The sequence below is a fragment of the Chironomus tepperi genome, unplaced genomic scaffold (assembly GCF_022539635.2).
Source record: "Chironomus tepperi strain 1889 unplaced genomic scaffold, CSIRO-AGI_Ctep_v1 contig_196, whole genome shotgun sequence".
Taxonomy (NCBI): Eukaryota; Metazoa; Arthropoda; class Insecta; order Diptera; family Chironomidae; genus Chironomus; species Chironomus tepperi.
The window spans coordinates 2,456,778-2,474,490 of NW_027226318.1; the positions used below are offsets into that span (position 1 = coordinate 2,456,778).

The 17,713-nt window shown below is 30.6% G+C and overlaps 2 protein-coding genes across 2 annotated transcripts; one reads left to right on the forward strand and one right to left on the reverse strand.

Annotated features, from left to right (window-relative positions):
- The first annotated feature begins 179 nt into the window (after positions 1–179).
- Positions 180–17,582, forward strand: Oda (Ornithine decarboxylase antizyme). Its single transcript, XM_070639658.1, is given in 6 exon segments — positions 180–356; positions 14,530–14,660; positions 14,756–14,778; positions 14,780–14,831; positions 14,904–15,154; positions 15,245–17,582. Coding segments are annotated over 6 exon segments (771 nt in total). The 5' UTR covers positions 180–330; the 3' UTR covers positions 15,533–17,582.
- On the reverse strand, positions 1,184–3,992 carry LOC139089848 (myelin regulatory factor). Its single transcript, XM_070639480.1, has 6 exons — positions 3,416–3,992; positions 2,816–3,152; positions 2,468–2,740; positions 1,766–2,393; positions 1,500–1,702; positions 1,184–1,409 (listed from the first exon to the last, which is right to left on the reverse strand). The coding sequence occupies exons 1-5, from the start codon at positions 3,990–3,992 to the stop codon at positions 1,526–1,528; spliced, it is 1,992 nt and encodes a 663-aa protein (XP_070495581.1). The 3' UTR covers positions 1,184–1,409; positions 1,500–1,525.
- Positions 17,583–17,713: the final 131 nt, after the last annotated feature.

Genomic DNA, 17,713 nt, shown 5'->3' on the forward strand with positions numbered 1-17,713 from the left:
TCAATTGAAAATTGGGTTGTATGAGATAAAATATTATTTTTCTAGCAGAGTAGGAATCATTGAAAATAATTTCATTTTCAAAATAAATCAAAAATAGATAATTTTCGTAACGGCTGTTTTATTTTTGAAACAAGCTGATATTCCCCTTTTTCTGCGTCCACAGGAAAAGTAACTACGACAAATCCACATACCTAATTCAATCAAGTCAAGTCGAGTGAAAATCACGAAACTATTAAAAACAATTAATTACACTATTTTGCGCTAGAAAAGCCGTTTTATTTTTTGTTCAGTGTTTATTTGAATCAGCAACCATTGAGAGATACAAATATTATGCCTGCTAAAATGATTAATAATTGGTAAGTAAAGAAAATAAAATTTTTCATATTAAAATTTGAAGTGAAATTTCTTTGTTTCGAAAAAAACGAGAAATAACCATATAATTAAAGATTGCATAATTTTACAACAGACATACTGAGTCATTCGTTATTAAAATGTCATTGAATGTTCAAATTTGGTCAATTTAAAGTGGCAAAAAGTGATTTTGAAAGATCCAGTTGACCATATTTCTAGTAAAATCGTGATTCCGTGAAACTTTTTTTTCCTCGTTTATTCTGATAACGATAAACAGCTCATGCGCAGTAGTGTGACGCATAGAAGACAACCGTCAACAATCTTCATATGTAAAAGCTTTTATTATTATTCGCAGTGTAATATTTAGAAAGAGAGAGAGAAAGAAATTTGTTGTAAAAGAATGGAACGAAAACGTGAAGGTCATTCGCAAATTATTTTTAATTTTTATTAAATTCCAATTGACTTGCTCAATATTTCATCATCAGCTGTAATTCATATACTTCCTTATCTTTGAAATTATTCTTTTATTAGTCTACCAATATATGAGTTAACGAGTTTACATAGAATATTCCAGAAATTTACTTAGTAACAAGCAAGTAAACATGTATAATGCATACATACAACTATAAACAACGGTACAACATCGTCGTCGCGTGATTTTATAATTGTCATATATAGAAAATTGCCTTATCTTTCACTTTTACGTTTGTATGAACAGCACATTAAATAGCAAAAACAAAACATTCATCAATAGTTACGATTCTGGAAGTCAAAAGTTCATTGTTATCAATAATGATTATTTAAATAAATGACTATACTAAGCACAATAAACTTCAAGTTTTTGATCCTCATTTATTAATCAGTAAAATATGTATATTACAATAAATCGTAAGCATCATGTCTCTTTAGGTTGTGGAAGAAGCAATAATGTCATTAAATTAAGAAAGAAATGCACCTGAACCATGTACAATAAAATTGGTTCATTAAATACAAGAATAAAGCTCAAAAAGAAAAGGAGAGGAATGGAAAATTCCACTGACTGAGGCCTTTTATTATTACTATAACGTAAAATAATATATAAAAGAGAAGGAGAAAGAGGGAACAACATAAAAAAGATTATTATTTTCATAAAAATGCACTGAACTTGCCTTCATGTTTTTATCATTATCACGTTTTAATACCAAAGTGCAGTAAGAAAGACCAGTAGAATGATAACAAATTGAAGAATTTTAAGCTTATCAAATATTCCCACATTGCAATGATTTTCTAAATTCTCAAGGCGTTTTTCCAAAGTATCTGTAATTCTCGACAACTCCTTTACTGCACCAATACTCTCCATGAATATTCTGTCCTATAAAATGATAAGAATTTTGAATGAGTCATGGCTAATTATTATTCATGTAGCAAAACTGACCTTATTGACTTGTAAAAAATTATCAATATTTGTTCCATCAGCAAGTCTCACATTTCCACCATTATATATAGCATCCGGTAATATTTTTTGCAATTCTTGCGCAATTATACCCGTTTGATATGCCTTACTATCCAGTTCGTTGTTCTCAGCAAATGCCTCATCATATTGATACTTGACTATTCTAATTTGATTAATATTCTCCAACTGTCTATTTGTCTCAAGCTCACTGATATTGTACTTTATACGGACATCACTCGGTTGAATGATGTGTCCAGATACTTTTAAATTGCCACTCACAACTAGACTTTCATCAGGCATGTCTGTATTAATTCCAATCTTTCCTTGATGAAATATTGAATTTTGTGTAATGCCACGTTGCCAACAGCATAAATCTACATCTCCTTCAAATTGACCCGGATTTGAGGCTCTCACAATGATTCGTTCACTTGCGTGACTAATGATTGGAAAATATCCTGTATACGTGTGTGCATGAAGTCCTACAACAAGTTGAAAATATCTTTGTTCTGGATTCGGTCGTCCTTTCTTACGCATGTTATTACATGTTGTTTCTGAGAAATGTAGTCTTCCAACAGTGATTTTTCCTACTTGACCGTTTTGAAGGTCCACACTAAAAATTAAATGAGAGATTTTATGTCTAACCTTGAGCTGTGAGCTTATCACTGCTTTTAATTTAATACTTACAGTACAGGATAGAATGGCTTTTTAGACCGATCAGATTGTGATTGTTCAATGCGAATTGTCTGTGCCGGTGTCTCAAGTTTTACACCGTAAAAGTGCAAGTGAAATGTCCTCACTTTCTCAATACTATTCTGTGTCTTGACATAAACACCATTCCCATGTAATTGCACGTGACATGTTATTTGAAAATGATTTTTCTTCTGACACACGAAAGCATCATCGGAATTTGAAAAATTAAATCCCTTATCAGCATCGACACGAAAATGTGGTATTGCACTGTAAATAAGTAGAGAGGATAGAATAGTGATAAGTCCGTGACATCTTTAAACTATTAAAATGTAAATAAATTACAGTTCTTGATGATTGTGATCAAGTAATGTGTGCCATTGATGCTGCTGAAACGGACTGAATCGAATACACTGAATTTGTGAGCCATCCGAACCGCTCTCATTTCCTTTCGCCATTACATTATCCGTGAAATTACTGCTATTCTTATTCTCATTATTTGTATTGCTCGTATTCTCTTGAAAGTGTTCGAATGATAATTTTGTATCACTGTGTGACTGCAAGTGCTTTTTTGAATCAACAATAATTTCATTTTGAGCCTCTGACGTGCATGTATCTTGCGAAATTTGATGATGTTGTTGTTTCTTCTTACTTTTTGATCCGTGATAGCTTTTAGCTAACTCTAGAAAATATTAAGATCATTAAAGAGGTTGTAATACATTTTTGGCACATATTTGTTATGAATAAGCTGCTATATTTAGAAGCTATTGGGAATTCATATATGAAATTTATTGAATAAATCAACTATGTATGAGTCATTGTTGACCGAGTGGTTTCTGAGGAAAATTATCAGTTTAGGATATTCAAAGTATTTTTGGAATTTGAGTTTTCGTAGGTCTAAACTCCATATGTACTTGACGTCATAAATGTCAAAATCATACTCACTTGCTTCACTTTTAACGAATGGCTTCAAATTATCCTCGCTGTAGTTATTTTGAGCTAAAGTTTTCCTCTTCTTCACATTTCCAATTCCATTTGTCATATTATGATTTGACAATTGTTGCTGTTGGTCATGTGTTGCAACCATATTTCTAGGATATGTATTATCTCCATTATTATTACCACCAATTATTATTGGCAGATTGTCATTTATTGTACTTGAATGTAAGGTCTGTTGAATGTCGTGCATTGTTGATAGTGGAGTGGTCGCATCCGTTATGTCCAACATATCACTTTTATATAAACGATTATTGCTATTAGTGCTATTGTTATTCAGTGACGGAAGATGATGATGATTCAATTCCATTATTTGTCCATGCTGATTTACTTGATACAATAGCATTTGATGATCTTGCGTTGGTGGATGATGCAGTAATGATCCATCATTTTTATGTAAAATATTGTTTAGTTGAATCAATTGTTGCTGCTGATCATTAGCTAGATATAGTTCAGACGATGGTGTCAATAAGTTATGATGATGATGATTGTGATGAGGCACATGTAGTTCAGTTAACGTATTCATTGATAAGGCATTGTGATCAATTTGAATATTCTGCGTTCCACCTTTTATATTTGGACTATAAGGAGGTTCAGATCCTGAATCTGGTGGACTTTCTGGCAAATTTGCTGGATTGATTTGTGAATTTTCAACTACTGTTTGTGCAGTTTGGGACGGTGAATGAACAACTGCATTGTTCTGTATAAATGCCTCTAATTGCTCAAAATCTAAAGCTTCATTATCGATATTATCAAAATCAGAACGACCTGAAAAGAAATTTTGTAATTAGTTACGTAATTAACATAAGTCGCAGTTTCTGTATCTCAAAAAGCTAGTTATAATAGCCCAATGTCATGTAATTTTAGGTTAAGTGTTGTTGCAAAAAGAAATTGTCAATGAAGTACTCGAGATTAGCTTTCGATAGTCACGTTCGTGCTATTATCTTTAATTCTTAGGGATTATGTATGAGCTTTATTGAAAATGTCTGAATATCCTTTAGATTCAAGCATTTTAATGGAAAATAAGGGTTTAACAGATTTTATGTCCTTTGCTAACATTGATCCTGTAGTAGAATCCAAAAATTATTAAGGATGTTACTGAACAAACTCTAGTCATGTCTAACTTAGTATAATTTACTGTCATTGTTCTTATTTGACACATTTAATGATGTTGTAAACCGAGCATACAATATGAACTTTAAATGAGTTCCATATCATAAATTCATAAACTTGTCTTGACAACAGAGTGGTTCTTGGAATAATTATGCATGAATCTTTTGACAGAATTTATTACTCCCCCAACCTACCAAAATGAATCATTCTTGATGATGTTTAAATCTTCTGTCTCGTTTAACTCAAGTCAATTAATTATTTCAACTCAATTTAATTGCTTTCGCGTGAACGGAAAAACTTTTCCTCCGACTTCTTTTTCACTTGATTTGTAAAAGAACCACAAATATATTTTTTTAACGATTTTCTTTTTTGTTCCTTTACATTTCACAATAAAAAACTTCTATCCTGTTGCTATGGATATTCTTTCTGAATCATTAAAATTATTATTTTGTTATCACTAACATTTTATGACTTGTTTATTGATTAAACAAACTTATTTTTTTCACTATTTTTCTATACCGTGTGAATTTTTATTCCCTACGTGTGACGTCGTTGTTGTAAATTCTTTAATTCTATTGATATTTTAAACTTCACATGTCCTTTTAATTTTGCATGAGATTATTGATTCATCACATTCTTCGTATCACGTTTGACATTTAGATTTTAAACAATTTCTAGATAGATTAATCACTTCCTTCTCTTTTTGTGATATTTATATTTAAAGAGATAATTTTTCCACTTTTCAATTTACAATTGCACTTTATCTTATTTCCCAAATCGTGAGTACACAAGAGATGTAAGAGAGGTGGAGAAAAATTATGCAAGAAGTATAAAGGATTTTTATAGAAATTGAATCCACAACACTTATGTAAAGAAATGATGCGTTACACGAAATATCAAGAAGATCCTTTTAGCTTCAAGAGAATTCGTTTGCATACTGAGAAGACATAAAAAGGAAACTCTGAAGGATTATTAGACTCATGTTTATAGCGAGCAACCTGCAATGGAAGTTCTTTTATTTATTTTGCCAGGCAACGGATTTTTGTTATTTTTGCTCCTTCTTTTTGCGGTTGTTGAATTTCAACCCGAAAGAATTTATTTAACACAACGATTTATACAAGTGTTAGATCGATGCACAAATCATGTCACAAAATTGGAATTGAAATATATATTCTAAATGAGCTGATTTTGGTTTTCTATACATTATTAACCGATTTGCCACTGTAGTGCCTCTAACATATCATTCTATTCATGTTAGTGTTTGTATTGATATGCAATAAATTTCCAATATCTCTTTCATTTCTACTTTATGGAAAACGTCAATATAAATCACAAAACATACTTCTTTCCTCGCCAAACATATTCTTTTTCCATTCAGTACGTTTTGATGAAGGCAACAGTGTAGTTTCTTCTTTTATTTGAAACGTGAAAATTATCATAAAAACAGTAATTTCTCGTCGTGAAACTTAACCTGAATAGGAATTAAATAATTTGGAGCATTTCTGTTCATTGAGGGAAATCTTAATCTTATTGGTTTTCCTCAAGAGATACGTAAATAGAGAATGATGACGTAAGTAGTTCAATGATCGAAGTTCAAAAATATTCTTGAAAATATGACGAAATCACTTGTTTTTAACTTTACGACATGCCTTGCCATTAATACATTGTCATAATAATATAAAACGTGATAGAAAGATATTACTTTTGCTGATAAAGTATAGTGTACATGATGTGTGCACACAAAGGCACTTTGTTATTGATTTTGTTGTTTTACTTCTTATCGCATCCTTCAATTGCCATTGGAAATAACATTTTCCATGTTTTAAATGGCTTTTTAAAAATTGCTGATCATAAATGAGTCAGTCAAATTGTGCTGAATGGACTTTGAATCATTCATAAAATTCAATTTTTTTGAACCTTGATCCTGTGATAAACAAGTTGAATATTAGATGTCATCAGTGAATGACCTCATGGAGAAAATTTAGAACTGATGAACAAACTCAACAAGAGATGAATAAACCTCGTCCTTCAGTAATCACATACATGATTTGATTTTCATCAGAATTCCTATTCGGAAATTTCCATAAACTAGACCTTTTGACTCTTCTGTTCAATACGTGTGGGTTAATACTTAAAATATATACAAGCTCTTCTGAGTCATTTATTTTGAAAACCTGTAACAAGCGTGGAAAATATTTTCACTTCCTGTATTTTGTTTCTTCTTTCAAAAGTAAAACAACTGCCGATACTTAATGAAATCCACATCGAATGTTTATTGCTTAGTTACACTTAAAAACAATAATAATTAGGAGGTTGATGACATTTGCTATAAATGGAAGTGAATGCTTGAATTACAATCATTCATATCCCACAGCTTATGAATCAGTGCATTCTACACATGAATGTTCTAGATGTGAAAACTATAGATTTAAACTTAAAAGGGCGATAATAACATGATTGAGCTATCATATCACGTACCTGCTATGAATTTCAATCAGAACATTTTTAATATTGCCATTTAATAATCTTTTTCCGTAGCTCTCGGAAAAGTTGTAGCATTCCCTCATAAATTTGAGGGATTACAAAAGGCAATTTTATAAAGAAAAAATCCTCTTAGAATTCTAGAAATGTACACCATTTAAATTGAAATACAGAAGCGAAAAGAATGAAGATAAATAATGTGCTTCTATGTACATAATTCTTATTTAAATACGAAGTATAAAGTTGCTTAGCATAAAGAATTCTTGCATAATTATTTATAAACCAGATCGAATTTCTTCCGCTCATAATTGCGCGAAGGTTCTTTAGAAGAATTTGACATGTAAGAAAACAGGAACATTCTTTAAATGACTTTAATTAAACTTAAAATTATTTCAATAATTTTATAGCTTAGCAACAAGTCTTCAAGGCTTTTCAGCAATTAAAATGCGCCATTTAACGAATTTTCATAACAATGTAATTAATTAATATGAAATCGCATAGATTCAGATGACACATTCCATAAAGCAGTCACCATTCATACAATTTGATACTTTAGAACTTGATGTAGGATTGTTATTAAAATAAACACGAAAAATTTGATTCAGAGCGGAAATAATAAAAGATTTCCATTAAATATTTATGTTTCTATTGGAAGTCTAAATGATTCCTATTTCACAATTGAGAATCAAAAGCAATTCATTTCTTCTTAATCGATAAAAAAACGTTGCCATAAATATTCATTGATAATATGACCGATACGCTTACAGCTATATAATTTTGCGTAAGACATTGTGCTTTAACGTGATTTTAAATGGAAATCAGCTATTTATTATGTGCTTAATGAGTAAAATTGCTGCGGTAATTCCGAAAGAAATATCACGTTGCATACCATTCACACAGGCGGTGTGCTAACTTTAAGCGTTTGTGCGGCTTTCTCGAGCATTTCTTACATAAAATTTGAAGGTTTGACTAAGTTGAGGTCATTATTATTAGCTCAGATATTTAAGACAATCAACTGCTAGACTGAAGTCTTATATACTCATCAAAGAAGCTCAGACAGTGATTCGAGCCAATGAATTTCAAGTTAAACCATTAACTGAGGCAAGTACAGCAATGAAGAAGCATCAAATACTTTCTACCCAATCATTGCTCATTTGCTATGTGTAAATTTAATTAACAAAGTGATTCTTCCTCACAAAAAAACGGAAATTTCTGTTATTTTTTGTCATACAAGCAGAAAAAAAGTCTAACTTTGTGATTGATGGTTGCGTGTCATCAAAAGTTATTTTTTTAGCAAACAGAAGAAACATGAAAAGGGAAATGAAACAAAAAAGAAGTTCTTTTCTTCTAATTCCCCTCCTTTTGTGTTGACAAAAATCGATTCAGAGTTTAATTCCTTCTGAGAGCTTTGATCGCATAAACTTGCACTATTGAATGGTAATGGCATAAAGGGAAAATTATGAACTAATTATGAAGAAGTTACAGTTTATGAATGAGAATGGAAATATTATTTAAATAAGAATCCTTCAAATGACCTTGAATGCTACATTATATTAGCAACAGAAAGAAAAACGCCGACGGAAAATGGTAGAATGAAGCAATGATATGAAAAATTCGTTATTTCTCGAAAATGACGTGTAGGCACGAAAAAATGCTAAAACGATTAAATTTCATGCTGTTTAGGCATTAAAAAAGACAGCTTATCGTATTTCTTTATCAAAACTAAAGAGCATCAAATTGTCAATGTCAATTATGATTACGATTTGAGTCCATCAATATTTAATGATATGCAAAGTTCCTGTCCAAACTTTAAATGCTTGTAAGGCAACAGAATTTATGTTGTACATGGTCATGGCATGCTGAATAATGAATAATCCTAAAACTGTTTAGTTTTATCTAACTTCAATCAGCTGCAGACAGACACTTGCTGTTTTTCAACTGCCTTATTGGATATGAAATTTGCGTCGCAAACAAATGGGATTTCTAAACGATTAATTAAAGTCAAGAGAGAGGGGAGAAGATGTAAAGACGACATGAAAGTCTCTCAGCGTTTAATTAAAATTTTATTAGACTCCTCATGTAATGTAATCTATATGCATGCTTCTTATTCTCATTTTTATACGAAATCACTGTCATTTAATGAATTTTAATTTGAAGGTTAATGTGGCATCATTCTGACTTGTTTTTTCGCGTTATCCATTCTGCAAATGTAATTTGGAGGTGATGACTTTCACTTGTGTGATTATTATCTAAATATTTAAGAGGAATTTTCCTAGGAAATTTTTAAGTGAATATTTGGTACAATTTGGTATTAATAGAATATGTAAACACAGACGTTAGTTCATTTTAGTCTAGAAATGATGCACTCAAAAGAAGTTGAGTATGTAATGGCTCATTGGGTAGAATGGCTATTTGCGCATTTGAAAAGCATGCTCAATTATCAGATAATAACAGATGGCTACCCATTTATGACTGACTCGTGTAAGATAAGATGCACGAGTTATCGGAAATTGTATAAATAAGACTCGAAACATGATTAGTTAGGTCCATTTTAATTTTTAATAGTTCTAGAGCTTTCCATTTCAATTTATTGATATTATAGAGATGTCAACCTCGTGTAAAAAGGTCATATATATTAAGAACCGAACAGATTTCGAACCCGATTCAAAACTTTTTTGCATTGACATAAATGGACACATTGAGAAAATGCTATTATGAGGATATGGATTTTGGAAGGATGAAAATTTCCATTTTGATTCGGTTTTAGCTTTGATATTGCTGTTGAAAAATTCATTTTTGAGAAGTCAAGGGTTTTGAAATCCAAAGAGCTTCTTTATAGCCTTATTATACACATCCATTCAGTGTTTATCTTAATCTACTATATCTTCTTTCTCGCACTGTGAATATATGAAATATAAAGAACAATATTTATAGTGGAAAATTTTATTACACTTTTACAAAATTGTATTTTCATCGCTTTATTGCAAATATACTTCTGAAGGGCATAAGCTTGTGTTATAAACAGAATCTATCGTGAATGAATGCACGACTTGTTTGTAAATAAATTTCATTTTTCTTTGCTTGAAACAAATTTGCGCATAATAGTAATAAATTGATATTAATTTTTGCCTAAAATGACTGTTTTATATAGTTGAAAGCTAATGACTGCTCAAACTTGACATTTTTCATGCGTAAATGTGAAAAATATTATCCTATCATTTCGACCTTTCCACAAATTTTTCGCTTGAACATGAAAATTCTCATTTTTCGTTCATAGACCTTTTCGAAAATAAACAGAATGCTCATGCTGGTGCTGCGAATAATGACATTAATTATGAATATTCGTAACAGTCTTATTGAAGTTATATTCAAGAACATTAAAATTAACGCATTTTCAATACGGTTATGGCGTGATGATGTCATATGGCAAAATTAATAAATGTTCGAAAAATTTCAGAAACTTGTTCCTAAACATCTTGTCTATGCAGCTTGCTTTATGCATGTTCACACTTCATTTAGAGACCAAGTAAGCTTCTGTCGATGAAAAGGGAATGGCAGACAATGCAAAACACATTGTGGGAATTTAAAGAGAGTCCAATAATCAGCCAATGAACCATTAAAATATTTTAATAGCCGCGTTTGCAGTCTATTCAAGTCACCCTCGCGAACATTCTACTTATTTATAATTATCTGCAAATAAATTAACAAAATGTATCACACAAACATGCGTGCATGACAAAATAATAATAATGAGTCAGTGTTTTATATACCAACAATATCGAACTATATTGTGTGCTTGTTAATATATATTTTTATTTGCAAAATTGGCATATATATTCTCGTATATGTGAGATGCGAAGTGATACGATCATGAAAAATTGTGAGAGAAATGAAAAATTTCTCCCATGGTTAGTAAAATATTTTCTATTTTCATTCCTTGTTGTGATTTCTTCTTTTATACTTTATTTAAAAATAAGATGAGAAAATATTTCAAATTAAAAAAGAAATCCTCTTGAAATTGCGTATCAGTTTTTTAAAATAATGGCAAGTAATTTTCCTCTCCTTTTCATTTTCACCTCAATGACATGAAATTCATTCACTAACAACGGGGACAAATGAACTTATCGTCTGTCTGGTCATGTGCACACAAATTGTAAGATTACCAAACTTACGACCCATGACTTACTTGTTTACAAACTGTCTTATACTTTTTTCGGGAACGAAATATTATATATGATTTAAATTCCTTTATATTTATAAACGTCGAAGCCGGTGTAGAGAGAAAGAGAAAAGAATGTTGACGCGCGGCTGATTGACGTTGGTTGCTATATTTATAAAGTGAGAGAATGGCCTGTGTCAGAACAATGGCAAATGGCAAAAGCTTCCCTTTTTGAGAGGGTAGATTTTTTCATTTTAATTTCCTGCCACGTGGACTCATTCTCGTGCATTCATGTCGAGTCTTCTTGTTGATGCAGCAATCAAAATTATTCATTTTTATTTCATACCATTTTAATGACTGTAAAAAATTAAAACAAGAAAAATATACACAAATTCATTTGTCAGACATTTCCGACTCGTTGAAATTTATATCCTAAAATCTCAACCCCTTAGGCAGTCGTTCGTAAGTTATGTAGCAGGCTTTGGAATAGAACTTTCGATTTTCAATCATTCTTGGTGTTCTTTTCTCATTTCCTCGTCAGTCTTAAAATTAATGAATCATAATTGGGGTTACATAACTTTGAATTGACCCCAAAAGCTTCTCTTCTTTTGATATTCATTGAATATGAATGGGTTTACAAGTTTTTTGAGCATAAAATAAACTTTAGATATTTTTCTCCTTGAGAAAGATTTATTCAATAGATGTTGGATGTTAGAAAAAAGGCACAACAAAAAACTTTTTCCTTTTTATGTTCCTTCTTACCGGTTTATAAACAAGCAAGTAAAGAAATTGATTAAGTCTTTAAATGAAAGAGATTCGGGTCAGAATAAGTGGTTTAGATTAGGTTAAGTTGGGGATTGATGAAAGTTTTAAACTGTTGCAAGTGCTGTGAACTTGTTGGATGTGATTTTTGTCAATACACTTCATTTTAGGACATTAATAGCAAACCTTCCTGAAAATCCATCAAGACCGTAAATTACAATAAGGATTTTAAAATCTGTCCTCGATAAGTTCTCAATAAACAGAAACTTTTTCCATAAAACATGCTGACAGACAATGTCAAACTCATTTTTCACAGGAAAAAAGCTCTTAAAACAAATTATAAGTTCCACATTTTTATTTGTCTTCGTCTTCCTCAAAAGATTTCTCCTTTTTTGTCCCAAATGTGTTGTCTGTTCTTTATCAAACTCTTGTTTCGATGTTTTGTCCATGTTGGTTGTTCTTGACTCTTGAAGGTTATAATAATATGCTGAATATTATATACGTGATTTAAAATCCTTTTTGAGTATGGATTCACACGTGGATCTGATTGAATATTTAAACATCAATAACGTTAACAGCAAATAGAGTAAAATTTTAATTTGCATTTTGAGGGATGAAATAAAATCCTTGCTGCACGCGAGACATTGAAGACGAACTTGGCCTTTACTAAATGTTCTTTTCCAATTTGATACTGTTGAGGCTTCATGTCATAACAGCTTTTTCTTGTCATGTATTAATACTCATTTCTAGCTGATGTAGAATTCATGAATAGTAGTGTGCTGAAAATAACAAAAGTTGTGCCTGTAAGGAAGTAGAGGACTACACAAGGTCATCAGTCTATGCTAACATATGAGATGAAATTAATCTTCTCTGTATGTCGGTGTCATCAGAATAATCCACTGAGAATCAGAATATTATGTGTAGATTCTAAAAGTACTCAATATATCTCCATAAAGAACAGTAAATGATGATTAAAAATATGAAGAGGATTCGCTGATGTAAGGGTTTTGTTTTCAAGGGTTGGCTTTTGATTAGGAGTTTCTATGCACTTGATGGATATTGTGTAGGATGTGTCTAGAGCTTTATGATAAAAATGCAGGAGGTCCAATATTTTGTAGGAAGGTTCAATGTCGTTCATGACAAGCCTTCACATTGAACTCGCCTCCTTCTGTAGAGAGAAAGCCTAAAAATTGATTAAAATTCCAATTTAGAAAAATGGCGGCAAAAAAAGAGTAAGAGACAGTGAAAAATCTGCAATAATGCGGCATTTTCCATTTGAAATGTTTTGTATGTGCTTCTCATTCACATATATACAGTCTCTAGCTATCTCTCACGATGAAAACAATGTTAAAAAGTCAAAGAAGCCGAGAAGAAAATAATTATGGCGTGAAGAGAATCGCAAATATAAAGTATCGAACGAAGAAGGAAATAATAACTACAGAAATGACGAAAATAAAGAAGACAGGCTTGCTTGCTTGCCTTACTGATTGTTGTGTATATATACTCTCATTGTAGAGAAGAAAAGAAAAACATTGCTGGCTGACTGACTTGACTTATGTGTGAATTTCGCTCTCATTCAGTTCGTTTTCGATCGCACAAAAAACAGGTTGTCTCTGATAACGCTAAATAATAATACAAAACAAAAAGAAGAAGACAATTTTTTTATTGTCAAGAAATTCATTTAATTTGTTTGTTTATATACACTGACTGACTGACTAAAGAGAGTTCAAAGAAGTTTCTTGAATCTAAAAAGTTTTTAGTTTGTTTTATTTTTTTATTTCCGCAATTATTAAGCGAAGAAAAAAGAAAGAAGTTGATCTCGCTTTTGTGAAAGTGCAGATAAATTGCTTAATTGGACTAAATTCAACAGAAAGAACTAGAAGCATTCCTTACGTGATTAAAAACCAGTTAAAATTTACTTTGTGATAAGATTATAAACACTTTTATATTACTTCTGTTTTAAAAGACGTCAACAATATAAACAATAATAAAGTGACGAGTACCGAAAAAGACAGTCTCACGTTGTTTTATCACAAGACTTATCACATTTTATCTTCCTAATTTTTTGGTAAGACTTGTTATTGAAAATTCTTATATTTAAAAAGAAGTTTGTTCAGAATTTCTTGTTTTTAATGTGAAGTGTAATCTGTTGGCTTGCAAGTGTGCTGTGTGAAACTTTAGATAGGAAATTGCAAATGTGAGGATGATGAGAGTGAAAACAAGATAGTAAATTGTGTAAACTCAATTCTTGGAATATGCTTGATTTGGTTTTTTAACGGTTTTGTGGAATCAGTGTGAATCAATGCATTGTATCAATGGACTCAATCTACTCTTTGATAAATATCGTAGGAACTAAAATGATGGATTGAGTTCATTAGAATTTTAAGACATTCCTATCATATAGTTCTGCTGGATCTTCGATACTTCATTAAACTCATTAATATCGATGCTGTTGTAATTTTATGCAATTAAATGCTCTTTGAACATGAAACTTGATATTGTGAATGAAATAATTCAATTCTATTTCCTTACTTCCATCTAATTTCAGTGAACCAAGTAGTAGTAGTAGTAGTAATAAACAGGAAATAGAAGAAATGATGATGTCAGGCAGCAATAAGCGTACTTATTCAACTTCCAGTAATTCGTCGGTGTTGTCGTCCTCTTACTGTATTACGCTCGGTAAGGATTAACATTTGTCTCCCATATAATGGTTGAAATTTCTTACTAACTTTTCTTTTTTTCCCTTGCTTCTTGCTTATGTTTCGTGACTCCAGGGGTGGGAGTCCTGTGGTATTCCTGATGTAATTAACAAAGAAAGATCAGATCACGATAAGGCGTCCAATGTAGTTAGTAAGTACAAAAATGCTCAATTTTGTTTGAAAATCTTCCAAATTCTAAATTTAAAATTTTTATCACATCCAGATTACACCCGTAAAACATCCTTCGACTCAACATCCGAGGATTCAAGCGACGCTGACTACTCTGAAAGACATTCTTTGTCATATATCGATGAGGAAGAAGAAGGTGCATCTGGAATACTTAAAGCGAATGACACTGATAGTGAAAGCGACAGTGAGGATGATTTGATTTCACAAATTGTCTCACAAAAATCACCAACTCGCATCACTATCAAGCTTCATGTTACTGACAAAATTTCATCTAAATGGGATTCGGTAAGATTTAATTTTATTTTTAAACATTTTCTTTATTCTCATTACTGACGCATACTTTTTCAATTTCATTTGTGCTTTTATTAAAATTAGGTTTTGGATCATGACACCAACATCTTGTATGTTGCATTGCCAAAACAACTTACACATGAAGCAAGCAAGCAATCATTCTTATCACTCCTTGAATTCGCTGAAGAAAAATTGGATTGTGATGGTGTTGTCTTGTGCATTCGTAAAGATCGACCAGACCGTGCTAATTTGGTAAAGACATTCTTATTCTTGGGCTTTTCACCACTCAACCCAAAATCACCATTAGCACCACCCCAGATGCAAGGTCAAAATGATGACCATCTCTTCCTTATTTATAATATTGAGGACTAATGATTAAGTAGGACACAACATCAACCAGTTGCTATTTCAACAACACATTTTACGCATTTTCCTTTAATTTTTTCTTTTTATAAATCACAAAAAATATGAAAAATATTTTAAATTTTCTAATAATCAATCCGTAAAGTAACAGTAATAGTATCACAAAATCACACAAACATTTATCAAAGGATGTCCTCGTATCAAGTAGAATGAAAAAAAAAAAACATGATCAGAGTATTCAGCAAAAATGCTAAAAAACATACATAAATATTTAAATAACATTGGATTTATGGGTGTAATTCAATTAGGATAGACGCTTTGTCTCAAATATATAAAAAAAAAATTAAAAAAATCCAAAAAAAAAATATAAAAAAATTTACAAAAAATATCAAAAAAAAAATGAAAAGAAAAAAAGATTCTAAAAAACGCCAAAAAAAAAATGTTGGGATTTTTTCTGCAATTATCATTTTTACTTTTAATCGAAACAAAATTTTTTGTAAAAAAGGAATTTCTTACTAATCCACAATATTTTTCTATTCGCATCAACAAACAGCAAAAAACGTTTTTCTTATCAAATCAATTTATGATATATCAACATTTTTATTTGGTTACATACCATTATTATTTCAATTTATCTTGCATCCTTATTAATTGTAATCCGTAATGAAATATTCATTTACTTTGTAGTTCTTTAGTTTGTATCTTTTCAAAAACAAATATATCGTTATATGGAGAATATGGAGAAGAAAATAGTTCATAATCAATATTTACATTCACATTTATGGGAATTGCATGGCCAGCATCCTCTAGATCCGAACATTCAAACCATCTAAAATCAAGCTAGACCACCATTAAAATCAGACTGTCAATTAGCTTGTCTAAATAAATGCACATTACATGGTTATCAAGAATGACTAAGTGGATAGACACCTTTCATCAATGTCTGTCTACATGTTATCAATATCATTCCTACCGCAAACAAGAAAAAGATGTAGCTGTCAAGTAGTTTGAGAATTTGACTGTAAAATGTCAAATAGACAAGAAAATAAACATTCGCATTGCAGTATAGTCAAGGTTATAAGGACAAATGTCTTCTGGACGAACTTTGGTTCGTTTAGAGACAGGCTAGATAACATTAAATTGTGACAAAATATTACCTGACTATATGCATTAATCAAACTAATAGAACATGACTTGCTTGAAACTTTCCATCAATAAGCAAGCAAGTCAGGCAAGCAGAATGATCGAAAATTCTAGAGATATAACGAATCAGGTCATGCTAAAAAATAATTTTTTTCACAAAACAATTTCGCAATTGGCATAAATATCATGAATTATTAGATCTTAAAAAATATTAAGGGCAGAAGGTCGCCGGATTATTTCTTTTAAATATCGTTATCAACATTATTGAGAATACACACAAATTTAATAAAAAATTTAAAGCATTAATCATGCAAAAAATTGAGAAGAGATATAGTAAATGATGATGAAATATCGTTAAATGTTTAGAGAAATTTCCAAAAAATTAAAAAATTTTAAAAATAATAATTCCTTGCTTATTCTCAAAAGAAGTAAAACTATTGCGAAATTTAAAACATAAAGGATTAAAATTAAAAGCAACAAAAATTGATGGAAAAAATTTATGAATCAAATTGACGAATGTGTTTTCTTCAAAAAAGAATATTTTGAGTTTCTTAATTAATTTATTTTTTTTTTTGGAACTGATCAGAACAGCAAGCATAACTTTTTGGTTTAATAAACTTTTTTCTTCAGAAAAGGATGGAAAAACTGGGATAAAAATATGGAACATATATTCTTTTTTAAAAGAAACCCTTCTAAATGATTAATGCCTAACTAACTACACTATTCAAAAATGATTTATACTATATATTTAGTTTAAAAGATTATTACACATACATTTATATCAAATTAATCAAATCTTCTTTACATTGTTTTTATTCTTATTATATTTGTAATTTTAGTTAATGTTTACTACTACAATTATTATATATTCTACAATTGAAAATGATGAAAATAAAGAATTAAATGCTAAAAACGACGGAACTTGTTTCATTTTACCTTGCTCACTCATGTCGTCATCCTCAATTTTCAGCTGTTCTAATTAAAAATCGTCTAGTAACGATAAACAACACATTACTCATATATGGAAATGAGCATGTATCGATCACG

Bases quoted from the DNA above. Each gene is read 5' to 3' on its own strand.
- LOC139089848 (XM_070639480.1), bottom strand. From the start codon at position 3,992: ATGAATACGTTAACTGAACTACATGTGCCTCATCACAATCATCATCAT. The intron at 3,153-3,415 runs GTGAGTATGATT...AATATTTTCTAG, and splicing joins ATTCGTTAAAAGTGAAGCAA to AGTTAGCTAAAAGCTATCAC. The intron at 2,741-2,815 runs GTAATTTATTTA...ACTTATTTACAG, and splicing joins GATCACAATCATCAAGAACT to TGCAATACCACATTTTCGTG.